At 44.7% G+C, this 24,078-nt stretch overlaps 1 protein-coding gene across 3 annotated transcripts in view; it reads right to left on the bottom strand.

The window, feature by feature from the left end:
* CDK13 (cyclin dependent kinase 13) overlaps window positions 1-24,078 on the bottom strand; it is a 2,153,482-nt gene that overhangs the window by 66,314 nt on the left and 2,063,090 nt on the right. For all 3 annotated transcript variants that reach the window (XM_044064803.1, XM_044064806.1, XM_044064804.1), the window contains one exon: window positions 23,206-23,408. In XM_044064803.1, coding sequence (XP_043920738.1) covers window positions 23,206-23,408 — 203 coding nt within the window. The remainder of the gene's footprint in view (window positions 1-23,205; window positions 23,409-24,078) is intronic.

Genomic DNA, 24,078 nt, shown 5'->3' with positions numbered 1-24,078 from the left:
CTCGAGCCAGGCTCTACCCATAATGCTCCTCACCAAATTACCTCAGATCGAGTTTGCATACAATAGTGACAGACAAGTACTACTAGATAAGACACCATACCTCTGTCTCCTATAATGAAGCCAGTCTTTGGGAATAACCAGTCCACCCAGAGCTCTAAGGCAGGGGGAAGGAGGGGGGGGGGTGTCAAAGATGAGACATAAGACATAACTTCTTTATTTGATGTTGTCAATCTTCACATAATCCTTGACTATGGGACAGAGTCCCTAGCTACCTGAACCTTGGGAGTTCTCATGGAGGAATATTCCAGAGCACCATCGAGCTGAATGATGCATGTCCCCTCGAGACATGATCCAGTTTGTAATGAGTAATAAAGGTATGAGAAGATGCCCATGTAGTTGCTGCACAAATGTCATCTACGCAAGCTCTGGCATGGAAATCTGCAGAAGCTTATACGGACCTTGCTGAATGTGCACTCACAGGACATGGAGGGTGAAGTCCCTTTCTGTTGTAAACAAAGGTGATACAATCCCTAAGCCACTTTGCCAAGGTAACCTTAGATACTGGATTGCCTAAAGAAACTGAAGAAAAGGCAATAAAGAGTTGGTCGGATTTTCTAATGTCCTTTGTTCTATGAAAGTCAAAATGTAATTGCCTATGTACGTTTAGTAAGTAGACAACAGTCCCCCTTGTTGGGGAAATTAGGGAAAAGGACTGGGAGCTGTAAAGTTTGATTGATATTTGACTCTGAAACAACCTTTGGTAAAAAGGAAGGATTTGTTCTGAGGAAGACCCTGTCCTTATGAAATATCAAATGGGGGGGGGGGGGTTGAACTTCCGATATTTTCCTGGCCAAAGTGATGGCTATCAAAAATAAAGTTCTTATCCTGGAAAACTTGTTGACAGTTCAAATGGGGAAGAAATAAGAGACTGCAGTACCAAAAGCAAATCCCATGGAGCAGAGGGTTCTTTAAACGGAGACCTGAGCATTAAAGTTTCTTTCAAAAAGGCTTTACAAAGTTTATGTGACATAACTGATGAACCACTGAACCAATAGAGAAGTTAGATATAGCAGCTAGATGCACCCGAATGGTAGAAACTGATGAGCCAGACTCACAGTAAGGCTAAGAACTCTAAAACTTTGTCTACAGGTGCGGCACAAGGGTCAATATTACAGTCAAGTGAACATTTAGCAAATTTTAGCCATTTGTTATGATACAACTTTCTAGCTGAGAGTTTGTGGTGGGCCAGAATGATGCACTGGACTGAGGAAGTGAGGGAGAAATGCCTGGCAATCATGGGAACTGGAAAAGCCCACGCAGGGAGTCTGAGATGCTGATGATTAGGATGAACTACTCCCTCCAGGTGGGACAACAGGTCTGAAGCTGGGTCCAGTATCCAGGGTTTCCGAAGTAGACGAGGCCAAAGGAAAGGAAAACAGACTTGTCGAGGCCAGAACAATGCAATGAGGATTATTCTGTTCTTCGACCTGTTGGCATTCTTCACAAAAATTACATATTAGCTGAGTCGGGGAAAAGGCGTACAGTAGACTGGGTGGGGGTGGGGGCAATTGTGAAGGAGTGCGTCTCTGGGTGACTCTTCTGGCGGGGAGGGGGGGGATTAAGCAAAGTAACTGCTGCACTTGCTGTTCAGAGGGGATGCAAACAGATCACAGCTGGGTTGGCCTCAGTGCTGGAATATCTTTTCCACCACTACTGGATTGAGAGACCACTCACGTGAGGCATGAGGATGGTTCTGGTCGACTTGTCTGCAATCATGTTGGAGCTCCCTGGCATATGCATTACCATTAGAAAGCGGTTGGAGGAAATTGCCCATTGCCAGACTCTAAGAGCTTCTCGACAAAGAGGGTATGACCATGTTTGTTGATATACCAGACAACTGAGATGTTGTCCGTCTTGAATTGCAATCGTTCTGAAAGGGAGGGTATCTTGAAATGCTTGGCATGCTAAGAGCACTGCCCTCATCTCTAAAACACTGACATGCAAGTTGGCCTTCAGCTGGGACCAAGTGCCTTGGACAGTCTTTCCCAGATAATGCTCCCTATCTCGGACGTGTCCAAGGCCACTACGGCTTGGGGTTGAGGAGGGGACAAAGGGATGGCCCGATAATATCTTGGAGTGAAGCCACCAACTTAGGTCTTCCTTGCAATGACTGGTGATCAAAATCAGATGGGACACTGATTGATTCAACAAGGGCCATTGGGAGGCCAGAAGCCACTTAAGAGTTCGCATATGAAATCTGGCCTGGGAAACTAGAGTGATATAGGCTGACATGGATCCTAGAGCCTGTAGAATAAGTCTTGCTGCTAATTTCTTGTTTTGAATGATTTGGCTTACTTGTGATCTGATCCTTTGCAGCCTTTCTAGGGAAAGTGATGCAAAGCCAGTGACTCTCTCTAGCATAGCTTCAATAAATTCCAGTTGTTGTGATGGTTCCAGATGGGAATTTTCGTAGTTTACAGTGATTCCTAAGCTGGAACAAAGATGAAGAGTGTAATCGTGTGCCTTTACAAGTTGATGCCTGGTGGAAGGGGTAAGGAGCCAGTCGTCTAGATATGGAAATACTTGGAATCCTAGCAGTCTGAGATGCACTGCTACCACTGCCATGCATTTGGTAAACACATTGGGAGCTGTGGTAAGATCAAAGGGCAGTGCTCTGAAATGAAAGTGACCGTCTCCCAGCCGGAAGCACAAGAATCTTCTGGAGCGCTTGTCCATTTACACATCCTGAAGATCTACTAAGCACATCCAGTCATCTTTTTCCAAGAATGAAGTACTGACTGAACCAATAACATCCGGAATTTGGTTTGTTGAACTGATTGGTTCAACTGAGATCCAAAAACAGTCTCCAGTCCCCTGTTTTCTTTGGCACTAAAAAGAACCTTGAATAAATTCCAGATCCTCTCTGGTCTGGTGGAACTGCTTTGATGACTCCTATGTCGAGCAATTTTTGAATTTCTAATACTGCTGCTTCCCTGTCACTGGGTGGATCGTCTGGGAATCTTCTTGGTCTTTTTGGTTTCATTGAAATGGGAATGTTGCAACCTCTGGAAATGATCCCCTGCACCCATTTGTCGTCACTTGTAGCCAGTCATATTGGTGCAGGGATAATCGTTCTCTGACTGCCTCCATGGAAAGGGAATCATGCCTCCTTTCAGGAGCCCTGATAGGAGTTACCAGAGAAAGAATCTCTGGACTCCTGGTTCTGCGGGTCACTTCTACCTCTTGGATGAGGTCTTCCATTATTACTTTCCCCTCTGCTCCAGGGGAAGTCATTGCCACATGAGTCTTGGAAAGTTCCTTGGGTCTTTTTGAACCATAGCCTCCCATTTCTGTGGTTCCTGGAGTAGGGCTGTTGAGAGGAGAAGCGTACACCCACGGCAGAAAGGATCTTTCCAGCTTTCTCACATCTGGCTAGAGTCTCTAACCTTGGGGCCAAAACAGGGATGATCCAGCAAACAGAGCGTTGACGAAAGAAGACTTAAATGGCTCCACAAAGTCACATAAGCGCCTCCAGGCCTGAACCTGCTGCTTGTTTGCCACTTTGGCTACATGAGCAATTAGCCTCATGGACGAACTGGAAACTGATTCAAAGGTGGTGAGCTGAGAATTAACCTTATCTCAGACCCCTTCAGCTACTGTTCCTGTAAGAGTACCTGAAAGCTCTTTAACCAGATTTCTCTAATGGCTGGTAAAATGCACCATATAATTCAAGGACTTGACAGCAAAGGTCGATGAAGCATATACACGCTTCCCAAATCTATCCATAGTCCTAGGCTCCTTTGTTAGGAAGATGGATAGTTGGACTTTCTTCAGCAAGTTCCTTTTTAGTGGCTGCCGTTACCACCAAGCCGTCTATAGGAATACCCTTGGCCTAGTGTTGCTCATCTTTTGGGGCAAAGAAAATCCGGTCAGGTCTTTTAGGGATCAGCGCGATAGAGTCAGAAATTTTCCAGGCCCCGCTGGGTGATAAGTTTAAGTTTTTAGTTTGTCCTGTTGAATTAGTGAGAAGGGGGAAATGCACACAGAAACATCCCCTTCCAAGAGATTGAGAAGGTGTCCATTCATCTTGAATCCCAGTGCTTGAAGAAGTGAAATTACTGTATTTAAGTGGCATTGCAGGGATTCTGTGCAGTCTGCCTGGATGAGCAGATCGTCTAAATAAAGGAAGATTTGAATCCTCAGGGTCCTGCAGAAGACCACCACTTGTGCCAAGCACTTTGTGAAGACCCCTGCTGCTGTAGAAAGTTTGAAGGGCAAGACACAGAATTGAAAATATGAGGAGGCCGAAGAAAAGCACAGATATTTCCTGTAGATGGGCCTTATTGGGATGTGTAGGTAGGCATCCTTGATGTCCAAGATGGCCAAGAACCCTTGAGGAAAACTCAAGGGAAAGAGGGCCTGTAGAGTGAGGATTCAAAAGGTGGGCACCTGCAGAAAGATGGGAAAGATCTAAATTTGGTCTCCAGGGACCATCTTTTTTTGGGACTAGAAAAAGTCTTGAGTAGAAACCTTTTTTCATTTCTGGCATAGAGACAGGTTGATCTTTTCCCTGGGCAATAAGGCTGTCTATAACTGGCTGAAAAACTGGAAGATGTTCTTTGGGGGCTGTGGAATGCCTCTCAAGGAAGGGGTTGTGATCCAAGTAATAAAATAACCCGTTTGTATGATGGACAAGACTCACCTGTCTGTGGTGAGGTTTTCACATGCAGGGAGGCAAGTAAGAGAACCTTAGGGATAGGGGGATGGAGTTAAGGGGTTGGTTTAATGATAGCAGGTAGTCACAGACTACTTGCCCTGTCTTGAATTTGAGGCTTCGGTGCTGGAGTCTGTCCTGGCCTGGAGGGGGTGGCTTGTTTCCTGGAAGTCTTTCTGCTCCTAGGAGGAGGAAGGGCGGAGAGTGCTTCCTGATGAATTTAGTCTTTGAGGGTTAATTCCTATGGAATTTGGGGATAGGAGATACAACAGTCTATGAGGTCCTCTAACTCCTTCCCTTTTTGTTGCAGAGTCTTAAATAGGTCCTCCACCTTTGACCCAAATAGGCTAGAGTTATCTAGGGGTGCATCTAAGAGTTTTGCCCTGATCTCATCAGGAAGTGGCTGTGACCTAAGCCCGGAATATCAGTTAAGCAAAGAAGCAGATGTAGCAGACTTGGCAGAGTCTTCTGCTGCATTGTAACTGCACTTAATGGAGTGCCTTGTGACCTGTGAAGATAAAGACATACGGCTGGACAGCTGAGCTCTGGCTGGAGACTCTAGAATTTCACTGGGAAGTTTTGTAGCCTGTCCTAAAAAGGCTAGGGCATATTTGGACATGTGGGTTTGATAATTTATTGCCCTGAATGCCAGGATAGACTTAAGTATAGACCTTTTTTTGAAGGTGCTCCATGGCCTTACTTGTCTTTGTTGGTGGGGAGGAGAGTGGAGGATGGAAGGAGCTTGGAGGCTTTATTTGCTAACACAGGGACAGTACCAGGTCTGCTGCAGGGTACTTAACCAATAATTCTGCTCCCTCAGGGACCTTGTAGAATCTGTCAGGACTACATGCAGCAGGAAGCTGGAAGTCTGGGTTGATTGAAGCTGCACTGAAAACATTCAGAAATGCAGGAAAGTACAGGAGGAATAGCTGAAAGGGCAGGGGAGTCCACCTGAAGAAGCTCATAGTACATTTTCTGTACTTCAATAATTTCAGAAGAATCCCATTTGAAATGCTCCCTCATCTTTGAAAGTCTCCCCAAATACAAGGTCTTCGCCTGGGAATCAGTTTCTGCAGACTCTTCTTCAGGGGAGGCGCTGCCAAGGGGAGAAGGCATCTGAGAAACAGAGGGAATCCTCTGAAGAAGAGTCAGTGGATTCCTCACCTTCAAATTGGCAAAGGTCCAAGACCTGAGGTCTAGGACTCATTACAGGAGGAGGGCCAGGGGAGGCTAAGGGTGTAGCAGGCCTCAGAGACATAAAAGCATTAAATAGGCTTAGAGAAAACGCCTGCCAATTTGGTTGGCTCTCAAGTGCAGAGAAAATGTGTTTCCTTTTTTTTCTTTTCTTTTTAGGGAAGGCCTAGCGGGTGTCTGGGCCAAGATGGCCTAGACTGGGAAGCTTGTGAAGTAGTGGAGGGATCCGGCTGAGTAGCCGGTATGAATCGAGGTTCCCCCTCACCATTGGAAGGGACGTCTGCCTTACCTCTGAGGACATGCCATCTGCGCTGGGTTCTAATGCTTCCACACTGGTATCCACTATACCCATATTGGTGGCAACCAAGCGTTCCTCCAGGCTGTTAGCAACAGGAGGGACATCGGGCAGAGGTGATACAGCTACAGACTCAGACCTAATAACCTTGGCCTTTTTCCTAGCTGGCAGACCTAATAACTTTGGCCTTTTTCTTAGGTGGCTCGACGGGCTGACAAGACGGTCCCTCCATACCCAAAGCTAAGCGCTTAAGGAGCTGGTTCTTGAGGTAAATATTAAACGAGTGCAGACGGCTGTGTAGTGTTTTCTGAATGAAGGCCTGGCAGACGGAGCACGACTTATGGTCGTGTGTAGGCCCTAAACAAAAAAGGCAAAGCTTGTGGGCGTCTTTATGGGGGATCTGATGACCGTACCCTACTCTTCCTCTTCCTGGATGACATGAACCTACACACAAAGCAATGATCAAAAGAAACAAACTTCCTCAACTGGGCACTTTACCTGAGAAATTTCGATCCGAAGGTTGGTATGGTGGGAACAGCTGATGTTCGACTGGCGGCAGAGAAGTTCTGAGGTCTGGTACGTGCAGATACAAGCTTTTGTATACTGGCCATTCATTCGGGTAGTAAGAGAGGAGGACCCAAGTGCTGAAATACTGCAACAATGAGAATAGGAGGACATCCAGGGTGGTTCGCTCCTGAGGCTTTTGTGCCCTCTGTCCCAGGGAAGAGACTGGAGGAAGCTCCAGTTGAGGGGATAGGCAAGTTATTTGCCCCGACAGGGAAGACACAGACTGTTTGTCCACAATGGACAAGGCCCTTTCCATAGCCTGGAAGGCAGGTCCCCTTGCAGAGGGATGGAAGCCCAGAACTGAAATAGACTCCTTCAGAACAGTGATCCCACCCTGTACCGAGGAAAGTGCCTCCAAAGTAGAAGCCAGGGTCGAACTCACATATGCTGAAGCCCCAAAGGGCATGAAGGGCTTTGAAAGAATCGAAGTTGAACCCTGCCCCTCGGAAGCGGCAACAAAGCTTCAACCCCGGGAGGTCTCTGGTTCCAACAAACCAGAAGAGCTCAGGGTAACTACCGGTGCCGGAAAAGGAGTTCTGATCAGCACTGAAATAGTCAAAGCCAGAATGGTCGGTACCAGGGGCTCTGAAATCTAGGCTGCAGTCGAAGGAGGAATTTACATGGGTGTAGAAGGAGGCAAGATTCCAGAGCTAACAAGGCTAGGAACTGAAGATGGAAGTAATCCTCTTGCCATCAGGAGCTGGTTGACCAGTCTCAATGTCTGACTCCACAGGTTCTTAGTGAACCGAAGAGAGGATGCCGATGGAGACCTTGATGACTGTCTCTCCAAAAATGGACTCTGAGGACAGTCCGCGAATGAGTCGATCGAGAGTGAATAGGATGTTCTTGGTAAAACTCTCATCTGAGACTCCTTTGGAACTGAGTGGTCCGTTGGTACCAAAGGGAGAGTTGTCTGCACAGATACTAGAGCTGAAGAGGTCGGTATCGAGGAAAGAGTATCTTTTCCCACCAGTGTCGAGGAGACAGTTGGCACCTTGGGAGACGGCCAATTTTGAAGGCAGTTCTGAGGATCCTGTCGGAACCGAAAGTGTGTGCGTTTTTAGTTTTGAAGAGGAAGATGATGAACTGGCTTTTATTTTGGGACCAGACATAGCCTCTTCAAACTCAGATTTGAGAAGTCCTTTAAGAATGGGCTTATTTTTACGCTCTGTCAGGGTTCTAGCAGAAAGCCCATGACAGATGGGGCAATCTTCTTGAAGATGGACAGCACCAAGACAATAAACACACTAAAGGTGTGCGTCCATCTGAATTTGGAATTTTTCTTCCACATTTCTGACACCTCTTTAGAGGGTTTGTCAGCCATGACAGAAGCTAAGGCCACCTCTGTTACACAGTCACAGACGAGTTTAACAAAGAGAAAGATTTTTTTTAAAACATAATGGGGGTGGGGTGGGGGGATTAACAACAATGGTAAAGAAAGTTATCTGAAGGTAAAAGGGACAAGTACCAACGATGGTACCTTAAGAGGACCTAACGGTAAAAGAGATGTAAAAGCTCACTCACGCACATATGTAAAAGAATCTAGAGTAGGGTTGCCACCTTTGCAAATGGCCAAAGTGGGACATTTTTGGTACAAACATCAGATTTTACAGGTCGACACATACCCACGGGTCAGTACAAAGGATAGAACTTAACTTTTTTGCCTAAATAAAAGCTTATTCTTGTAGCATTTTAGCTGCTTATTCTGTTTCTTATAACATTTAGGTATTTTAAATACAGAATAACTGTTTTATGCAACTATTACATAGAATATAGGAAATAATTTTGTCCTGAAATCTCAGGATATTTGCCATTTTTACAATTTTTTGTCAGGACACAACTGCCCAAAGAGGGACTGTCCCTCGCAAAGTGGGACAGGTTGTAACCCTAATCTAGAGGAGCAGGGTAGATAAAAATAGAGCAAAGAAGAGAATTTAAGTTAGATATTAGGATAAAAAATAGCTTACAGCTAGAAAAAAAAGCCAAGGCTCAAGAGGTTGGTTGAACGTGTCTGACTCTATGAAGCAGCAAACGAGACCTGAGGTAATTTGGCGAGGAGCATTATGGGTAGAGCCTGGCTCGATAGCTTTTGGAAGGCGCAAGCTTGAACAATGGCCAAGTCGGTTCCATGGCTCGAAACCGAGCCCCAGAATCAAGGATTATGTGAACACTGACAACAACAGACCACAGAATACAGAAGTTCTACAGCTGCATGCCAGCAGTCAAACTTGCACTGTGGCACTGCTTAGGTTAAATCAGTTGGTTTGCACAGTACAGACATTTTCTGCAGCCACTTGTGTGTGTGTGTGTGTGTATGCATGTATGTAAGGGAAGGGCAGTTCTAGTCATTTCATGTAAGTGGGGTGATCAAGGCATTTTAACAGAAACAGGAAGCATGCTTGCCTGAAAGCACTGTTGGACACTCCCAGTCTGCAGACATCTTTACAACTACAGGAAGTGCTAACTGGTTTGTGACCTTTTTATAATTTCTGAATGCCATAATGCTATTGTCACGTATTTAAAACATTTTTCTATTTAATATAGACATTTTTCAGATGTCAGCAACACATGGCATTAAAGCCACAAAAAAGAATAGTTGTGTAAAATCTTACCATAAACATAGATGTCCTTCTTTTCTATATGCTGCAGTACTCATAACACGATGGAGTCCACCTCTGACTGACTCGTACGTCCGGCCAGTATACCGAAATCTAAATGCTACTGCAAGGTACATGTGACAGCTCACATAACTTAGGGTGCGTTGGCCATAAAGAGACGTCGGGTATAAAGCGGACGTCAGCACGTACCTACCTCAGAAATGAATTCCACAAAGCACCAGCCTGATAAAGGTGCGAAACATGCAACCGGGGACCAGACAAGCATCAGGGTGAAGGCAGAGGGCAAGCAATAATGCAGCATAGGGAAGAGAAGGACATCTATGATTATGGTAAGATTTTACACAACTATTCTATGTCCTTCTATTCATATGCTGCAGTATTCATAACATGAGACAGAATGCCAAAGCTCGTGCAGAGGAGGAATTGGGAATAGGAGCAGAAACATTTTCCACAAAGCCATATTGAACAGCTCTGGCATACCCCGCCTTTGGAGCATGGAAATAACATCCAATTTGTAGTGTTTGGTGAAGGTATGAACAGAGGACCAGGTAACTGCCTTCAGGATAGAAGCTGTATCCAATCCTTTAAAGAAGGCTCCAGAAGAGGAGACAGCCCTAGTAGTGTGTGCCCTTACAAGGAAGACAGATCCTTTCCATTGGCTGAGAGCAGAAAGAAATGGCTTTAGAGATCCAAGAGGAAATAGTTTTCTTGGAAACAGGTTGGCCCAGGCCCCTTGGGTGACAGCAGACAAACAATCTCTTAGACTTACAGATGGGCTTGGTTTTGCACAAATATTATCGGAGTGGCCTGTAAACGTCTAGGGTGTGGAGAATCCTCTCACTGGAGGACTGGGGAAATGGGAGGAAGGTAGGGAGGTTGATAGCCTGACTCAGGGATAATTCATTAACCACCTTGGCCATGAAGGATGGGTTAGTCTGAAAATAAACCCTGTTCCTATGAAAGACAGTGAAGGGAGATGAGGCCATAAGGGCTATTACCTCTGCCATAAGGGCTTGCGACTCAGAAACCCTTCTGGCAGAGGTAATAGCCACTAGGAGAACTGTTTTCCATGTGCAGTGTTGCAGGGAGGATGACACTGCTGGTTCAAAGGGGGCTAGGGTAACTTTTTCCAGAACAAAACTGAGGAAGAGGCACTGGTTTCCTTGGTGGTCTAATGTGAAGGATGCCTTTTAGGAACAGTGTGACTTCCAACCTGGAAGCCAAGGGAGGAGACATAGGTAAGCATGCTGAAATGGCAGACAGATGTGCCTTGACTAAGGAATATGACAAGCCACTCTTCATTAATAAACACATGTAAGACACAAACACTGGTACCTCTACAGACAGTGGCTGCAAGTATTTTTTACACCACCAGAAAAAAGCCTCTTCCATTTGGAAACATAGGATTTCCTAGTAGTGGGTTTTCTGGCCTCCTGCAGGAGTTGCAGCACGTCCTCTGTGTAAAGGTGTCTAAAAGGAATCAAAGCCCCATCACCCACACAGTCAAGTTTAGGGTTGACATTTGTGGATGTCACCATCCCCCACTCTGGAATCATAGATAAACTTACTAAGCTGGGCATTAATTCCTACGTCACTCGATGGGTTGCCAACTGGCTTACTGACAGAACCTACACTGTAAAAGTAGCTGACTCCAAATCTAGTTCCAGACAAGTGGAGTACCTCAGGGTTCAGTCCTGGGACCTCTTTTGCTTAGCATCTACTTCTCTGAAGTACAGGCCAAAACTAAGGGACTCTGGCTAACAAAGTTCGCAGATGACTGCAAACTGGGAGCCATTACTGAATCCCCAAATGATGTGGATACTCTGCAAAAGGGCCTTACAGAAACAGATGCTTGGTGGCAGAGCCATGGGCTCAAGCTCAATGCCAAGAAATGTATAGTTATCCCCTTTGGGGAAAAAACATGTACCTGTGAATTACCATATAGGTGGCAGTACACCAAACACCGAAAGTGTGATAAGAGACTTAGGGACACAGACGGACAGTGGTCTCACCTTCAATAACCACATCGCCACAACAGTCAGGAAATCCTTCTATGTGGCACACCTCTTCACCAAAGGATTTTCATCCAGAAAAAAGGAGGTCATTGTCCCACTGTACTCATCCCTCATTAGACCCATTATAGAATACAACTCCTCATTTGGTATGTACCTCTCAAGACATCTGCAATAACTGGAAAGGCCGCAGAAATACCTCACTAAAAGAATCACAGGCCTAAAGCAGATGCCCTATGCTGACCCCCTTAAAAAACTCCAGCTATACTCTGTCGCATATCGTCTACTCTGAGGCAATCTCCACTTAACATACAAGGCCATGTCAAACCCAGAGCTGTTGGACATGCTACACTTAAAGAAATCTCAATCCCTCAGAGCCGCACGCTCCAGGGAATCTAAACCTTGTTATCACAACAAACAAAACATGCCGGAGGGATAGGTTCCTTACCCAGAGACTCCCCACACTCTGGAATAGACTGCCCATACATGTTAAGCAGAACGCCTCTTTGGCCCTCTTCAAAAGGAACCTTGATGTTTGGATGGGAGAAAGGAAATTCACCCCGTGGATCACGTCAGTCACCCTGCTAGACAGGGGTGCAGGGAAGTAAATAGTGTGGGAAGAAATAGCCAGGGAATTGTTATGGCTAGGCTTGTACAGGCCCTAGGGCCGATAGCCTAGTACCAACCCATGTACTAGAGTTCCCTTGTCCTGTGTGAGTAGGTCCATCCTGTGGGCTAACTTGTGGTAATTGCCCTTCACTAAATGTAGAAGGGGGAATCAATGCTGTCTTTTCACTAGCAAGATTTTTGGTTGTTCCTGCTGAATTTTCAGCAGAACCTTCTGAATGAGTGGGAAGGGGGGAAAGCATACAGAAACATCCCCTTCCCAGGAAAGGACAGTATGGCCACCTTCCATGCCCCAGGATCTGGAATCCTGGCAAAATAACTGGGAAGCTGTCTGTTCATGGGGGAGGCAAAAATATCTATCTGAGGGATACCCCATCAATGGACAAGGTCCAGAAACACATCCCTGTTCAACTTCCTCTCATAGGATTGAGTCATGGACCTGCTTAGAGAGTCTGCTATCACATTTTGAGCTCTGGGAATGTAAACAGCCTGGACGGAAACCTGACTCTGTTGGGCTATCTCCGAGGCATATAATGCCAGTCTGCAGAGGATATAGGACTTTGTCCCTCCCTGCTTGTTGATGTACCAGAGGACTGTGGTGTTGTTTGTGAACCACCTTAGGACCCCTAGTGAAATCCTGGACTTGAAGATTTTGAGAGCAAAGCTCAAAGCTCTCATTTCCTTTATGTTGATATGTTGTTTTGTCTGAGGAGGGGACTACACATCCCTGACCTTCCAGTTTCTCAGAGTTGCACCCCATCCTGTGTCTGATACATCCATGTACAGATCTTAGGTGGGTGGAAGTGGTTGAAGGGGTAAGGTCTAGATTCCTGGAGAATCCACCACTCAAACTCCTTTGTCAAACAGGGTAGGAGCGTGGCAACAAATTCCAGAGGGTGAGAGTGCTGCTTCCAAACTGTTCTCAGGAACCACTGAAATTTCCTCATGTCTAGCCTGGCAAAGGGAAACATCGGAATAGTTGAGGCCATGAACTCCACTAGGTGCAGCAACTCTCTGGCGGTCATGGACTGAAGTGGTATTGGGTCCTGGAAATATGAGGTGAGAGACGGGATCTTTTCTGGGGGTAAGCAAGCTATCAATGCAGCTGTCAGGATCCTGCACCCCAGGAAGTCATAATCCTGGGAGGGGATCAGGGAAGACTTTTGGAGGTTGATGGTAAACCCTAGTCCTCTCAGAAGGGACATTGTGTAGTAAAGATTGTCCAGGAGTATTTCGGGTGATGGGGCTTGAAGGAACAGGTCGTCCAGATATGGAAATATCTGTATGCCCTGCAGTCTGCAGTGGACTATAACAAGGGGCTAAACATTTTGTGAATACCCTCAATACCGTAGATAGACCAAAGGACAAAAACAGAGAGAGAGAGATGAAGCCATAGAAAAGTGAAGAAATCTCCTGAACCTTTGGTGAATGGTTATGTGAAGGTAGGCATCTTTTATGTAAAGTGACACCATGAAGGCCTGGGGAACATTCAGAGGGAGTAGAGTAGGTAGTGTCAACATGCGAAAGGTGGGGACTTTTAGAAAAGTGTTTAGATGAGAAAAGTCTAAGATGGGCCACCAAATGCCATCCTTTCTTGGGACTAGAAACATCCTGGAGTAAAATCCTTTTCCTCTTTGCTGGTTGGCATAGTGGCCTGGGAAAGAAGAGAGGAGAAGACTAGTGGAAAGAAGTACATTTCATCCTGTAGAGATTGTGGGATTCCCCTAATGGTAGGATGAGTTTCCCATACCACGAAGTAACCTTGGTCAATGATAGAGAGAACCCAAGAGTGCTGGGTTATTTGTTTCCAAGCTGGGAGGGAAAGACAAAGGTGAAGAGAGAGGGGGGTACATGGGTCTGGGGCCTGCTAGTCACAGACTACTGGTTTGGCCTGAAAAGGCAGTTTCTGAGAGGGTGTGGATGAAGCAGACTTAGGAGCCCATCTCCTAGCATCCCTCTAACCTTTTGATGACAGAGATTTAGTTGCCTTCCTAACAAAGGTAGTTCTGGCTGGGTAGTTTCTCTGGAAGCAGGGGACAGGAAATACAAAAATGTGTTTTAAATCCTGGAGTTCCTTCCTCTTTTCCTGAAGAGTTTTAAATAGCTCTGCATCTGCAGTGCCTAATAAGGCCTTATTGTCCAGAGGGGCATCCATAAGCTTAGCTTTGATATCATTCAGTATACTGGCCGGATGTATGATTCAGCTGGAGGCGGACTCCCTCACGTTATGACTAGTGCAGCATATGAATAGAAGAACATCAGTTATTTCTTGAAAAGAAAGAAATGTTTACATTTTTTAGCTAGTAAAAGTATGAACTGTGCACAGAGTGCTGCAGATGCAACCTTCAGAACATAAGGGAAATGGGTAATATGCTGAGATACTGTCATACGTACGCAATAGGTAATAAGAGTCAAACCTGGGGGTGTCACTTTTATTTTTGTAACTTTTTACCCCACCGTCTGTTGAATATCACTGTTCTCCATTCATTCCCCTTCTCTAGGGTGAGGGGTGACCAAGAAGGACTATCATATAGACAGCCATCAGGACAGTTTGTATTTTTACTTTCTCTCCTCTCTCAGCTGGGGGCATACTCAACTAGGTGCCATGGAAGGGTGTGAAAGGGGCTGTCCCCAGAGGATGTCTCCTCACTTCTACGAGATGCGTACATTCCATGTGCCCCCCCCCCCGCAAAAAAACCCCACCACGACCGGTGTGTTAAAGCAGGATAAATATCCTCAATCTCTCCACTGAGGGTGTCACTCTGTGCTGAAAAACACTCCCATACGTCTGGGATAGATGAGCCAGTAAAATACACTTCACTTTTAAAGTCCTCTGCTAGCTCATAAGGTGCAAATCTTGCTAATAAAACCAAGATCAATATGGGCCACAATGTCCCTCTGCATTGCAAAGCTGGCACAACAAATCTAAATGTATGCACTGAGCACACACAGGGGCGGTCCATAAGAATTACACAAAAAATGCTGAGGCAACTGAAGAATGTGAAAGAAAAGTACTTACTATAACAGAGGAGGAGGGGGATGCAAAGGATGTAGGGACAGAAAAATACAGTTGTGTACCTACCATAAATGTAGATGTTCGAGTGTATTCACTGTTGCAGTCATTACACTTGGGTTATCCTGCTGGCAGGCGACCCGCAGTCAGCCCGAGTTCCAAAGTCTAGGTCCGGGCAGTTGCTGTCGCTTCTTCCCTGACATCAATGCGCCAGGGGTATAAAAGATGCAATCAACGCCATTTTCTTCAGTTTTTCTTGCCCCGGATGTCAGGTGCCCCCAAAAAGGAAAGGCTGGAAAAAAATGTCAAAAAACATGCATGTACTAAAATAACATTTCCTTCATCTACAAGCAAATACATCACATAGGTTGTAGAGAGTTAAGTACAAAAAGGACCCAGCAATGAGAAAGGGGGATGGTGGGTGGGTAACCTGGACTGCAACAGTGAATACACTCGAACATCTACATTTGTGGTAGGTACGCAACTGTACTATGTTCGTGTTTCACTGTTGCAGCCATTACACTTGGGTTGAATCCCAAAGCTGAGGTTGGGTGGCTGGGTCTAAATAGAATTAGGAGAGGCTACCAGGCCCTGCAGAACTGCAGTGGCAAAGCCTGCTCTGGGTTTAGAGTAGAGAGGTAAGTGGTAGTGCTCAGTGAAAGTGTGCACTGAACTCCAGGTTGCAGCTTCTAAAATGTCTTTGGTTGGTACACCTCTGAGAAAGGCTGCTGAAGTGGCTGCTGCTCTGGTAGAATGTGGCCTTACGCCCTTAGGCACTGATTTGCCATGTTGTGCATAGCAGAAGTGAATGCAGTGTCCTATCTATTTCTGTTTTGTGATGGGCTTTCCTTGTGATCCTGCAGCATAAGCTACAAACAGTTGCTCAGTTTTTCTGAAAGCTTTTGTTTTGTCCAAGTAGAATCGTAGCGGTATGCAGAAGTCTCTCCCCTTTATTCTGGGGATTTGGATAGAAAGTTGGCAAATGAATGGTTTGGTTAACAGCCACACTGGAATCCACCTTTGGCGTAAATGTTGGGTTCGTCCTTAGAGAGACCCTGTCCTGATGAAAATGATGAAAGGTTCCACTGCCATTAATGCCTGTAACTTTGAGACTCTTCTTGCTGAAGTTATTGCTAGGAGCAGAGCAGTTTTCCATGATAAGAATTTTATATCAGCTGTGTTGGCTAGCTCAAAAGGAGGCAGTGAGAGCTTTTCTAATACAAAATTGAGGTCCCAAGTAGGTATTGGTGCTCTCCTTGGGGGTCTTATGTTTCTTGCCCCTCTGAGGTACTGCCTTAGCAGTGGATGTGAAAAAAATAGGTGGTTCCGTATTGTAATGAGCTGAAATGGCAGAGGCATGGATTTTAATAGATGAAACGGATAGGCCTTTTTCCAGCATCTCAGTTAGGTATTGTACAATCTGAGGTATATTTGGAACAAGTGGTTTGATTCCTTGTGCCTGGTTCCAAGCACAGAATCTCTTCCATTTTTCTGCATAAGATTTCCTGGTGCTGGGCCTCCTGGCTTCTAGAATGACATCCATAACAGCTTTACAGAGAGGTGTGGTCTGAGTGGCTAAATTATCTGCCATGCAGCCAGATTTAAGGTTCTGAGTTGACTGTGTAGAATCTGATTGTTTTGTTGAGTCAGAAGACGAGGAATTTGAGGTAAAGGCCAGGCTGGTCCTCGAGACAAGCTCTTTAGGATTGGGTACCAGTGCTGGCGTGGCCAGTCTGGGGCAATCAGGATCATTTTTGGCTTCTCTTGTCTGACTTTTAGGAGTACATTGAGAAGAAGAGGCAGTGGAGGGAAGGCATAAACTGTCAGGGTTTTCCAGCTGAATGCAAGAGCATCCACTTTCCATGCTTGTGAGTGATAAGTTCTTGTGCAGAATTTCTGTAGTTGGCAGTTGAGGGGAGGCAAAAAGATCTATGTCAGGGCGTCCCCATTTCCTTGTTATCATGCTGAAGACTTGTGGATTAAGTTTCCATTCGTGCAGATCCATGAGATTTCTGCTTAGTTCGTCTGCCAGTGTATTTTTCTTTCCTGGCAGGAATTGTGCCTGCAGATGTACTTGATAGGTCAGTGCTGTGCTCCAGAGTCATGGCTTGCCTGCAGAGGGGGTAGGAATGTGTGCCCCCTTGCTTGTTTATGTACCACATAACTGTGGTGTTGTCCGTCTTTAGTAATAGTTGTCCTGGATGTAGTAGATCCTTGAAGGCTGTCAGGGCATCTCTTTTTGATTGATGTGAAGATGCATTTGTTCCTTGGGCCACGTGCCCTGAATACATTTTCCTGCCATATGTGCCCCCCAGGCATAATCCGTTGCATCCGTTGTCTGCCTGGCAGTGGGTAAGGTGAAGGGCTGTCCCTTGTTGTGGTGACAGGCCCTGGACCACCATCGAAACTCCTGTTGTAGACAGGGAATTATAGTCACTATTGTTTCCAGGCTGTGGCAATACTGAGTCCAAACACTTTTTAGATACCATTGTAGTTTCCTCATATGCAGTCTTGCATATGGAATGAGTAGAATGCAGGAAGCAATGAAGCCCAGGGCCTGCAGAATTTTTCTTGCAGGGAGCTGGGTCTTTGTTGCCATCATTTGAAAGTAATGAGTCAGTTATCTTTGTTTGTCTGGCATGAGATAAGCCATTTGGGCAGTTGTATTTAAGCTTGCACCCAGGAATATTATCTCTTGAGAGGGCACTAGTTTTGATTTCTTTTTGTTTACTGTGTACCCTAGGCAAATTAATAATCTTTTTACAAACGCCAGATGCTGTAGTAGAATGTCCTTGCTCTCTGCTTGAATAAGGCAGTCATCCAAGTAGGGATATATCTGTATTCCTCTGTCTGCAAAATGCAATTACTGGTGCCAGGCATTTTGTGAAGACCCTGGGCGCAGTAGATAAGCCAAAGGGCAGTGCAGAGAATTGGTAATGCATTGAGCCAGCTATGAATCTGAGGTATCTTCTGCAAGATTGTCTGACTGGGACATGCAGGTATGCCTCTTTGAGGTCCAAAGTAACTAGCCAAGCCTTCTTGCCCAGCATGGGTATAAGTTGCTGCAGTGTTAACATTTTGAATTTTGGAACATCCAGGAAAGTATTTAGGATTGACAAGACCAGTATTGGCCTCCAGGCTTTGTCCTTTCTGGGAACTAGGAAGAGTCTTGAGTAAAATCCTTGTCCCTGTTCTTGCTGTTGTACTCTTTGAATGAGAGCAGCAATTTCCTTTTGTGCCTCTGCCCATTGGTTTTGTGGCAAGTCCAGCATACCTTTTGATTTTGGAAGAGTGTGAAAGTGGAACCTGTAACCCTGAGAAACTATATTCAGTACCCATTTGTCCTGGGTGATTATGTGCCAATTTTGTGCGAAAAGTGCTAGCTTTCCCCTAGGGGTGCTGCCAAAAGGTAAGTGCTTGGCTTTTGTAGAGGAAAGTCATTGGGACTGTTTCCTATAAGGTTGTGATTTGTCTTCTCCTCCTTTGGGGGCAGAAGCACCCCATTGTTTGGGTCTGTAGGAGCCTTGTGGCTGAGATCTGCCTCTTGGGCATCTGTATTTGCCTCTTTGTGGCCTGTCTGACACCTGAAAGGACCAATTTTTTGAAGGCCAGTTTCTACTAAACCTAGGTGGTTGAACCTGTAAGAAATCCTTTACTGTCTGCATAGATTTTGCTTTATCCTCCATTTTCTTTAACACCTCTTCTGCCTTAACACCAAACAAAATATCATGCTGTAATGGAGCATCCAATAATTTTACTTTAACATGTTCAGGTAAACTTTGTTTTTTCAACCAAGCATGCCTTCGAATGACAGAGCCTGTAACTGCGGCTCTGCAAGAAGCCTCCAATGATTCAAAACCACATTGCAGAGTATGCTTTCTCACTTGTTCAGCTGCATGCAATAATTCCTGCATTTCCTTACTGTCAGGATTCTCTGAATTTGTAAGCATTTTCTGTTTTAAGACATGAGTTACTGTTGACATTTAAGCATGTGAAACTGGCGGTTTAAAGCCCTTACAGCTAAAGTAGCAGAAGTGTAAACTTTTTTCCCCCATCTATCCAGAGCTCTAGAATCCCTATCAGAGGGAACATGATTTTTAGCAGTGGAAGCCTTAACCTCCTTGGGACCCTGACAAATTGTTTCAGGGTCAGCAGCAGGGTTTTTATAAAGAAATTTATGAGAGTCAGGGACCCTGTAATACCTGTCTGGCTTGACTGGTGCAGGGGGTAAAGAATCAGGAGACAGAGTGGATTCAGAGAAAACATCATCAACTATATCAAGCACAGGGGGGATAGCCAGGGGCCTGTGTTGAGGCAGTAAAAGAAAATCTCTGAGCCTTTTCTTGGATTCTGAATAATCCTGGCTCTCCCAGTGGAAATGTTCCCTCATGGTGTGCAGAGTTTCCCCAAAAGAGTAATCCTCAGGTGGAGAGGCTGAAGGTATAGATTCTTCAGCATCAGAGTCCTCATAGGGAGGAAGACAATAGCCCTGATCTGAAGAGGAATCAGAGGAAATAGAAACCTGGACAGAGGAATCATAGTCAGTGTGTCTTGCCTAGGCCTTTTATCAGGAGGGGGATGGGAACCCCTGATCAAAGTAATTAAGTCTTCAGCCATTTTAAGCATCTGTTTCTTTGGCATGTTTGACTGTCCAGGAGAATGCTGTACTTGTTTCTTTGTCTTTAATGGTGTCTTTGACTGTACTTTGGCTGTTGCAAAGGATTTAATAGTAAGCTGTGAAGGTCTGAAAACACCCTCAGAAGCCGATGCCTGCTCAGCGGCTCCGGACCCATCTGAGGGAATGTTTTCCGTAGGCCCAATACCTTGAGTATCCAGAGGCCTAGTTGCCTCCACGTGAGAGCTGGATACGGCCTGTGGCTCTGAGGTAGCGGGTGTCAGGGGCTGCGAAAGCGCCTCACTGAGAACCGGCGACTGGCCTAGAAGAGGCTTCGTCATCAGTTTTGGACCTCGGATGCCTGTCCTTTTCCTTGTCTTTGCGTTTTTTATGAATTCCGGTCGTCGGTTGTTCCGACGGCATTATATAGTTAAACCTTCGGCCAAAGTAATGAAATGCAAAATCAAACAGACGTTTTAATAGTGCGTTTGTTGAATCTAGCACAAAACCGACAACTAGAAACGTCGTGGTCAGGGCCTAGGCAAGGAATACAGTAAGAATGAAAGTCCTTATGAGGTATTTGCTTCCCACAAGAAATACAATTGTTAACTTTTACTGACATCGGTCTGAAGCAAGAAAAAGTTTCCCCAACGGGGTACTTAGCTTTATTGAAGACTTCAGTTCGGAAACTCTATTTCGAAAATCTCAGGAGTTGGCCGACCGGCACTTGCGAACTGCTTCTGCTTCGGGCACTGCGCGGCAAGAAAGATTGAAGAAAATGGCGTCGATTGCATCTTATACCCCTGGCGTACTGACGTCAGGGAAGAAGCGACAGCAACCGACGCCGGACCTAGACTTTGGAACTCGGGCCAACTGCGGGTCGCCTGCTAGCAGGATAACCCAAGTGTAATGACTGCAACAGTGAAACACGATGAACATCACTGACCCAATGAGGGAGCTGATCTTGAACTGAATTGGGGAAGAGGGAGGATATATTGTGGTACAATTTCAAGACTAATCAGTAAGTATGTGGAGGTGGGTACTTGCTGTTCCAAAACGCACTTTTACAGCCTTGTTTATACTGTCTGCCATGAATAGGCTGGTTTAAAATTAATGCCTATATTTACACACCTACTTCTAAGTATATAAAAACTGATATGTTTAACATTGTTAAAGTATTTCTGATTTTTTTTTTGTTACTGAGGATTCCTTGCTTGTGATGAATAAAGACTTGTTGCTTTGGAACACTACCTGCGTTTCATGACTTTTTGCAATTACTGTGACTGAGCCCAGGTCATCAACGAAGTTTTAAAACCACTAGTTTGTCCGTTTATTTGTTTTACATAGATTAGCATCCTCCCTCAAAAAAGTAGAGTTCTTCCAATATGACCTAGACAAATTTTATGATTGACTCAAAAGCAAAACCAAAACTGACATTATGATTTTGGCACACCCCAGGAGCTGTCCAGAAGCAACCACCTTGTCCATCCTTGGTCCTAACAAAACCTCCATCTCTCATGAGTTCAGAAATGCAAATATCTAGAGCTGTCTAACCTTTTAAACGCATACAGAAAACCTTACAAGCAAATTTAATTCTCAGCATAGTGTGCCACACAATTTCCTGTGATCATCTCAAGTCTACCTTCCATATGCCCCAAGCTGTGTTCTACTTTTCAGACTGCGCCCCCACCCCTGCAAAATTCCTGGATCTGCCACTGCATGGAGTACATTTACCCAGAGTTCAAAGATCGGTGGGTAACTGACTCAAATGAGTACAACAATCAAGCACTGGTTGATTAACTATGGTTGATGGACATCGGCACCCTAGAAGCCCCCCCCCCCAAAAAAAAAAGCTGGGAGGTAATTTAGACACACATTTCTGCCCCCAACTGCTAATGCACAGGACTAGTGTGGGGTCAATTTCTCCAGCTATGAATAATCTTAACACCTGCAGAGATGGAAAGGCCATCTTAGAAAGGGGACTTAGTGCTACACATCTTGACCTGTCATTAGAATTCTAGTCCTTCTGGCAAGGCTCTCAATGCTTCAAAGTATACTAGTGGCTTCATGAGGGAAGGACCTACTGCCAAGTACCAACGTGAGGAGCCCTCAACTTTCACAATCCTTTTGGTCAAAAAGTAGGCCAAAAACTGTTTTGTACTGAACTGCCAAAACTGATTGCAGCATCTGGCACCTGTGGCACTGCTTGATATTGTGCACTTCTAACTGACACAATACAAATGTGGGTCTTGGTTGACAACTTGAAGGGCACATGGACACTTTGTAGCTGTATAAGGTAGGTGAGCTCCAGAAGTTTAATAGACAGGATCAAATATGTGAGCAGCAAAAAAAAAAAAAAAAAAAAAAAAAAAAAGTACTGACTGGTAGTCTGTGGGAAAAGGTATGGTTATTTAGCTGGCACAGGATTTCCAAAGACTATCAGTAGCAGATCCATTCATCCTCAAGTAAAGGATGTTCTGAACAATTTCAGATTTCTGATGAATCCAGGCAAGGAAGCAAATAAGGAAGGTCCCTGCACTTCTTACAAGATGACTGAACAACCTGTAACATTTCTGAAGGTTGAAATACTTAAGAGGATGAAAATACAAAAAAATGAAGTTTGGCAGACACACTGAAGACAACGGGGTACAATAATGTACAGCACTGGAAGAAATTGAAGCAGCACATTAGGGGACCAATGAATGGCTTGCCTATATAATTTGGGCATCCTCCAACAGCTAGGGAAGTGTCCCACAGTACTTAAAAAAAAAACAAACAAAAAAAACCATAATAATGATGATGATGATAATAATGATAATAATAATAATAAACCTGCAGATGCAAGGATTCTTGAATAATCATCAAAACAACAGCACTACTTCAACTGTAGCCACAGTCTGTGGAGGTAGAAAGACACACCGATCTCCAGGGGTTCAGGAAGGAAAGAAAGAATCAAATGATGTAGCCAGCAAAACACAAGTGTCATGTACATGAATTATGTTGGCTTTGGGCACCATAGACAATGTTCTCTGCATTTCTTTATCTGCTTCTCTGATGTTTAGGATGACAATAAATAGTACAGTGGAAAGTATGATGATTTCTCAAGCTGCATTTTTCACCCTGAAAGGCTGCCAAGATGATGTCTGTGCAGATGCTTACTAGTTAGGAGGCAAGCACTACCTGTTAAATTAACGTGATAAAAATGAAACAATTCATTTTAAAGCAACATGTCTACTCTGTGAAAAATACTAGAAGCAGCTAGAAGTTTTAGGTAGTAAAATAAGAAAATTTACAGAGAGAACTTCTTACTTTATGATGCACAACAACATGAGCTTTGACCTTTGTTCTAGGGCGGCTCTCCGAAGTTGCTGAAGCTCTTTCCTGACATACAGCAGTCCTACAAAAATAAATGCTAAAGAAACCTACTAAAAGCCATGTTAGTCTATAACAAAAGTCAACTTACAATGGATGTCTGAGATGCAGAAAGGAAAAAAAATGACTTTTTAATATCATTTATAAAAAAATTAACCATAGAAACAAGCATACTAACCTACTGTGGAATTTGAATTGACCTGAGGTTTAATTTGTGAAGGCTGAATGCCTTGAGGTGTGTTGTTTCTACTATCCTCCATACTTGAAGGGAAGTCTTTTCTGGGAATTTTTGGTGCTGTAACTTCATCAACTATTCCCATCTGCTTCTGCCGTCTACGTTTTTTGCTCCATAACTCATGACAATCCTGCCAATGTGGAAGGCTTTAATGAAAAACAAAATAATGGTTATGTACAGCCAGTTGAAATGCCTTGTAAAATTTTCATTAGAAATGTCAGAGTAAACCAGTCTCCATTAAATCACTCCCTACTACCATAAATATCAGTACTTGAAACTCAAGACTTCGGATAGCTGTAGCTCTACAGCCTCTGATTACTTCATTTCTCACTGAAAGTTAGATGTGGAAGGGGCTCAAACTGGGGCACCAAGCTACAAGATGTCAAGTATTTGCCTTATGAAAAGCCCACCTAACCCGGGTCAGACAGCTTAACTACTGAGCAATCGCACTTCCTGCAATCAATGGGAAAAAAAAAAAAGAGATGTGACACTAATGCTAAATGGAAGAACCCAATTGTCTGACTGACAAGAAACACAACAGCAAAGCTGGACACAGGAACTGTGGAAGCACTGAGGATGGTAGGATGACATATGCAAAGGGAAGAAGTGCCCTTGCAGACCAACTAATTTGAGCAAAACTTGTTTGTAACATTTAACCCTGGGGTCCCTCTCTTACAGGACTATGACCGGACTGAATCCTAAGCAGTAAAACCATAAGTGTAGTAGAAATCAGAGGGCAATGGCTCAAAAAGCTATGTCCTGAAGTACCAAGGTACAAAAGGGTGCTTGACTTTTGGAGACAAAAGTCAAAACATT

This window comes from Protopterus annectens, chromosome 3.part0, assembly GCF_019279795.1.
Source record: "Protopterus annectens isolate FY-2018-M chromosome 3.part0, PAN1.0, whole genome shotgun sequence".
NCBI lineage: Eukaryota > Metazoa > Chordata > Ceratodontiformes > Protopteridae > Protopterus > Protopterus annectens.
Note: the sequence above shows the minus strand (reverse complement) of the source record. Positions and strands in the feature narration are given on the sequence as shown.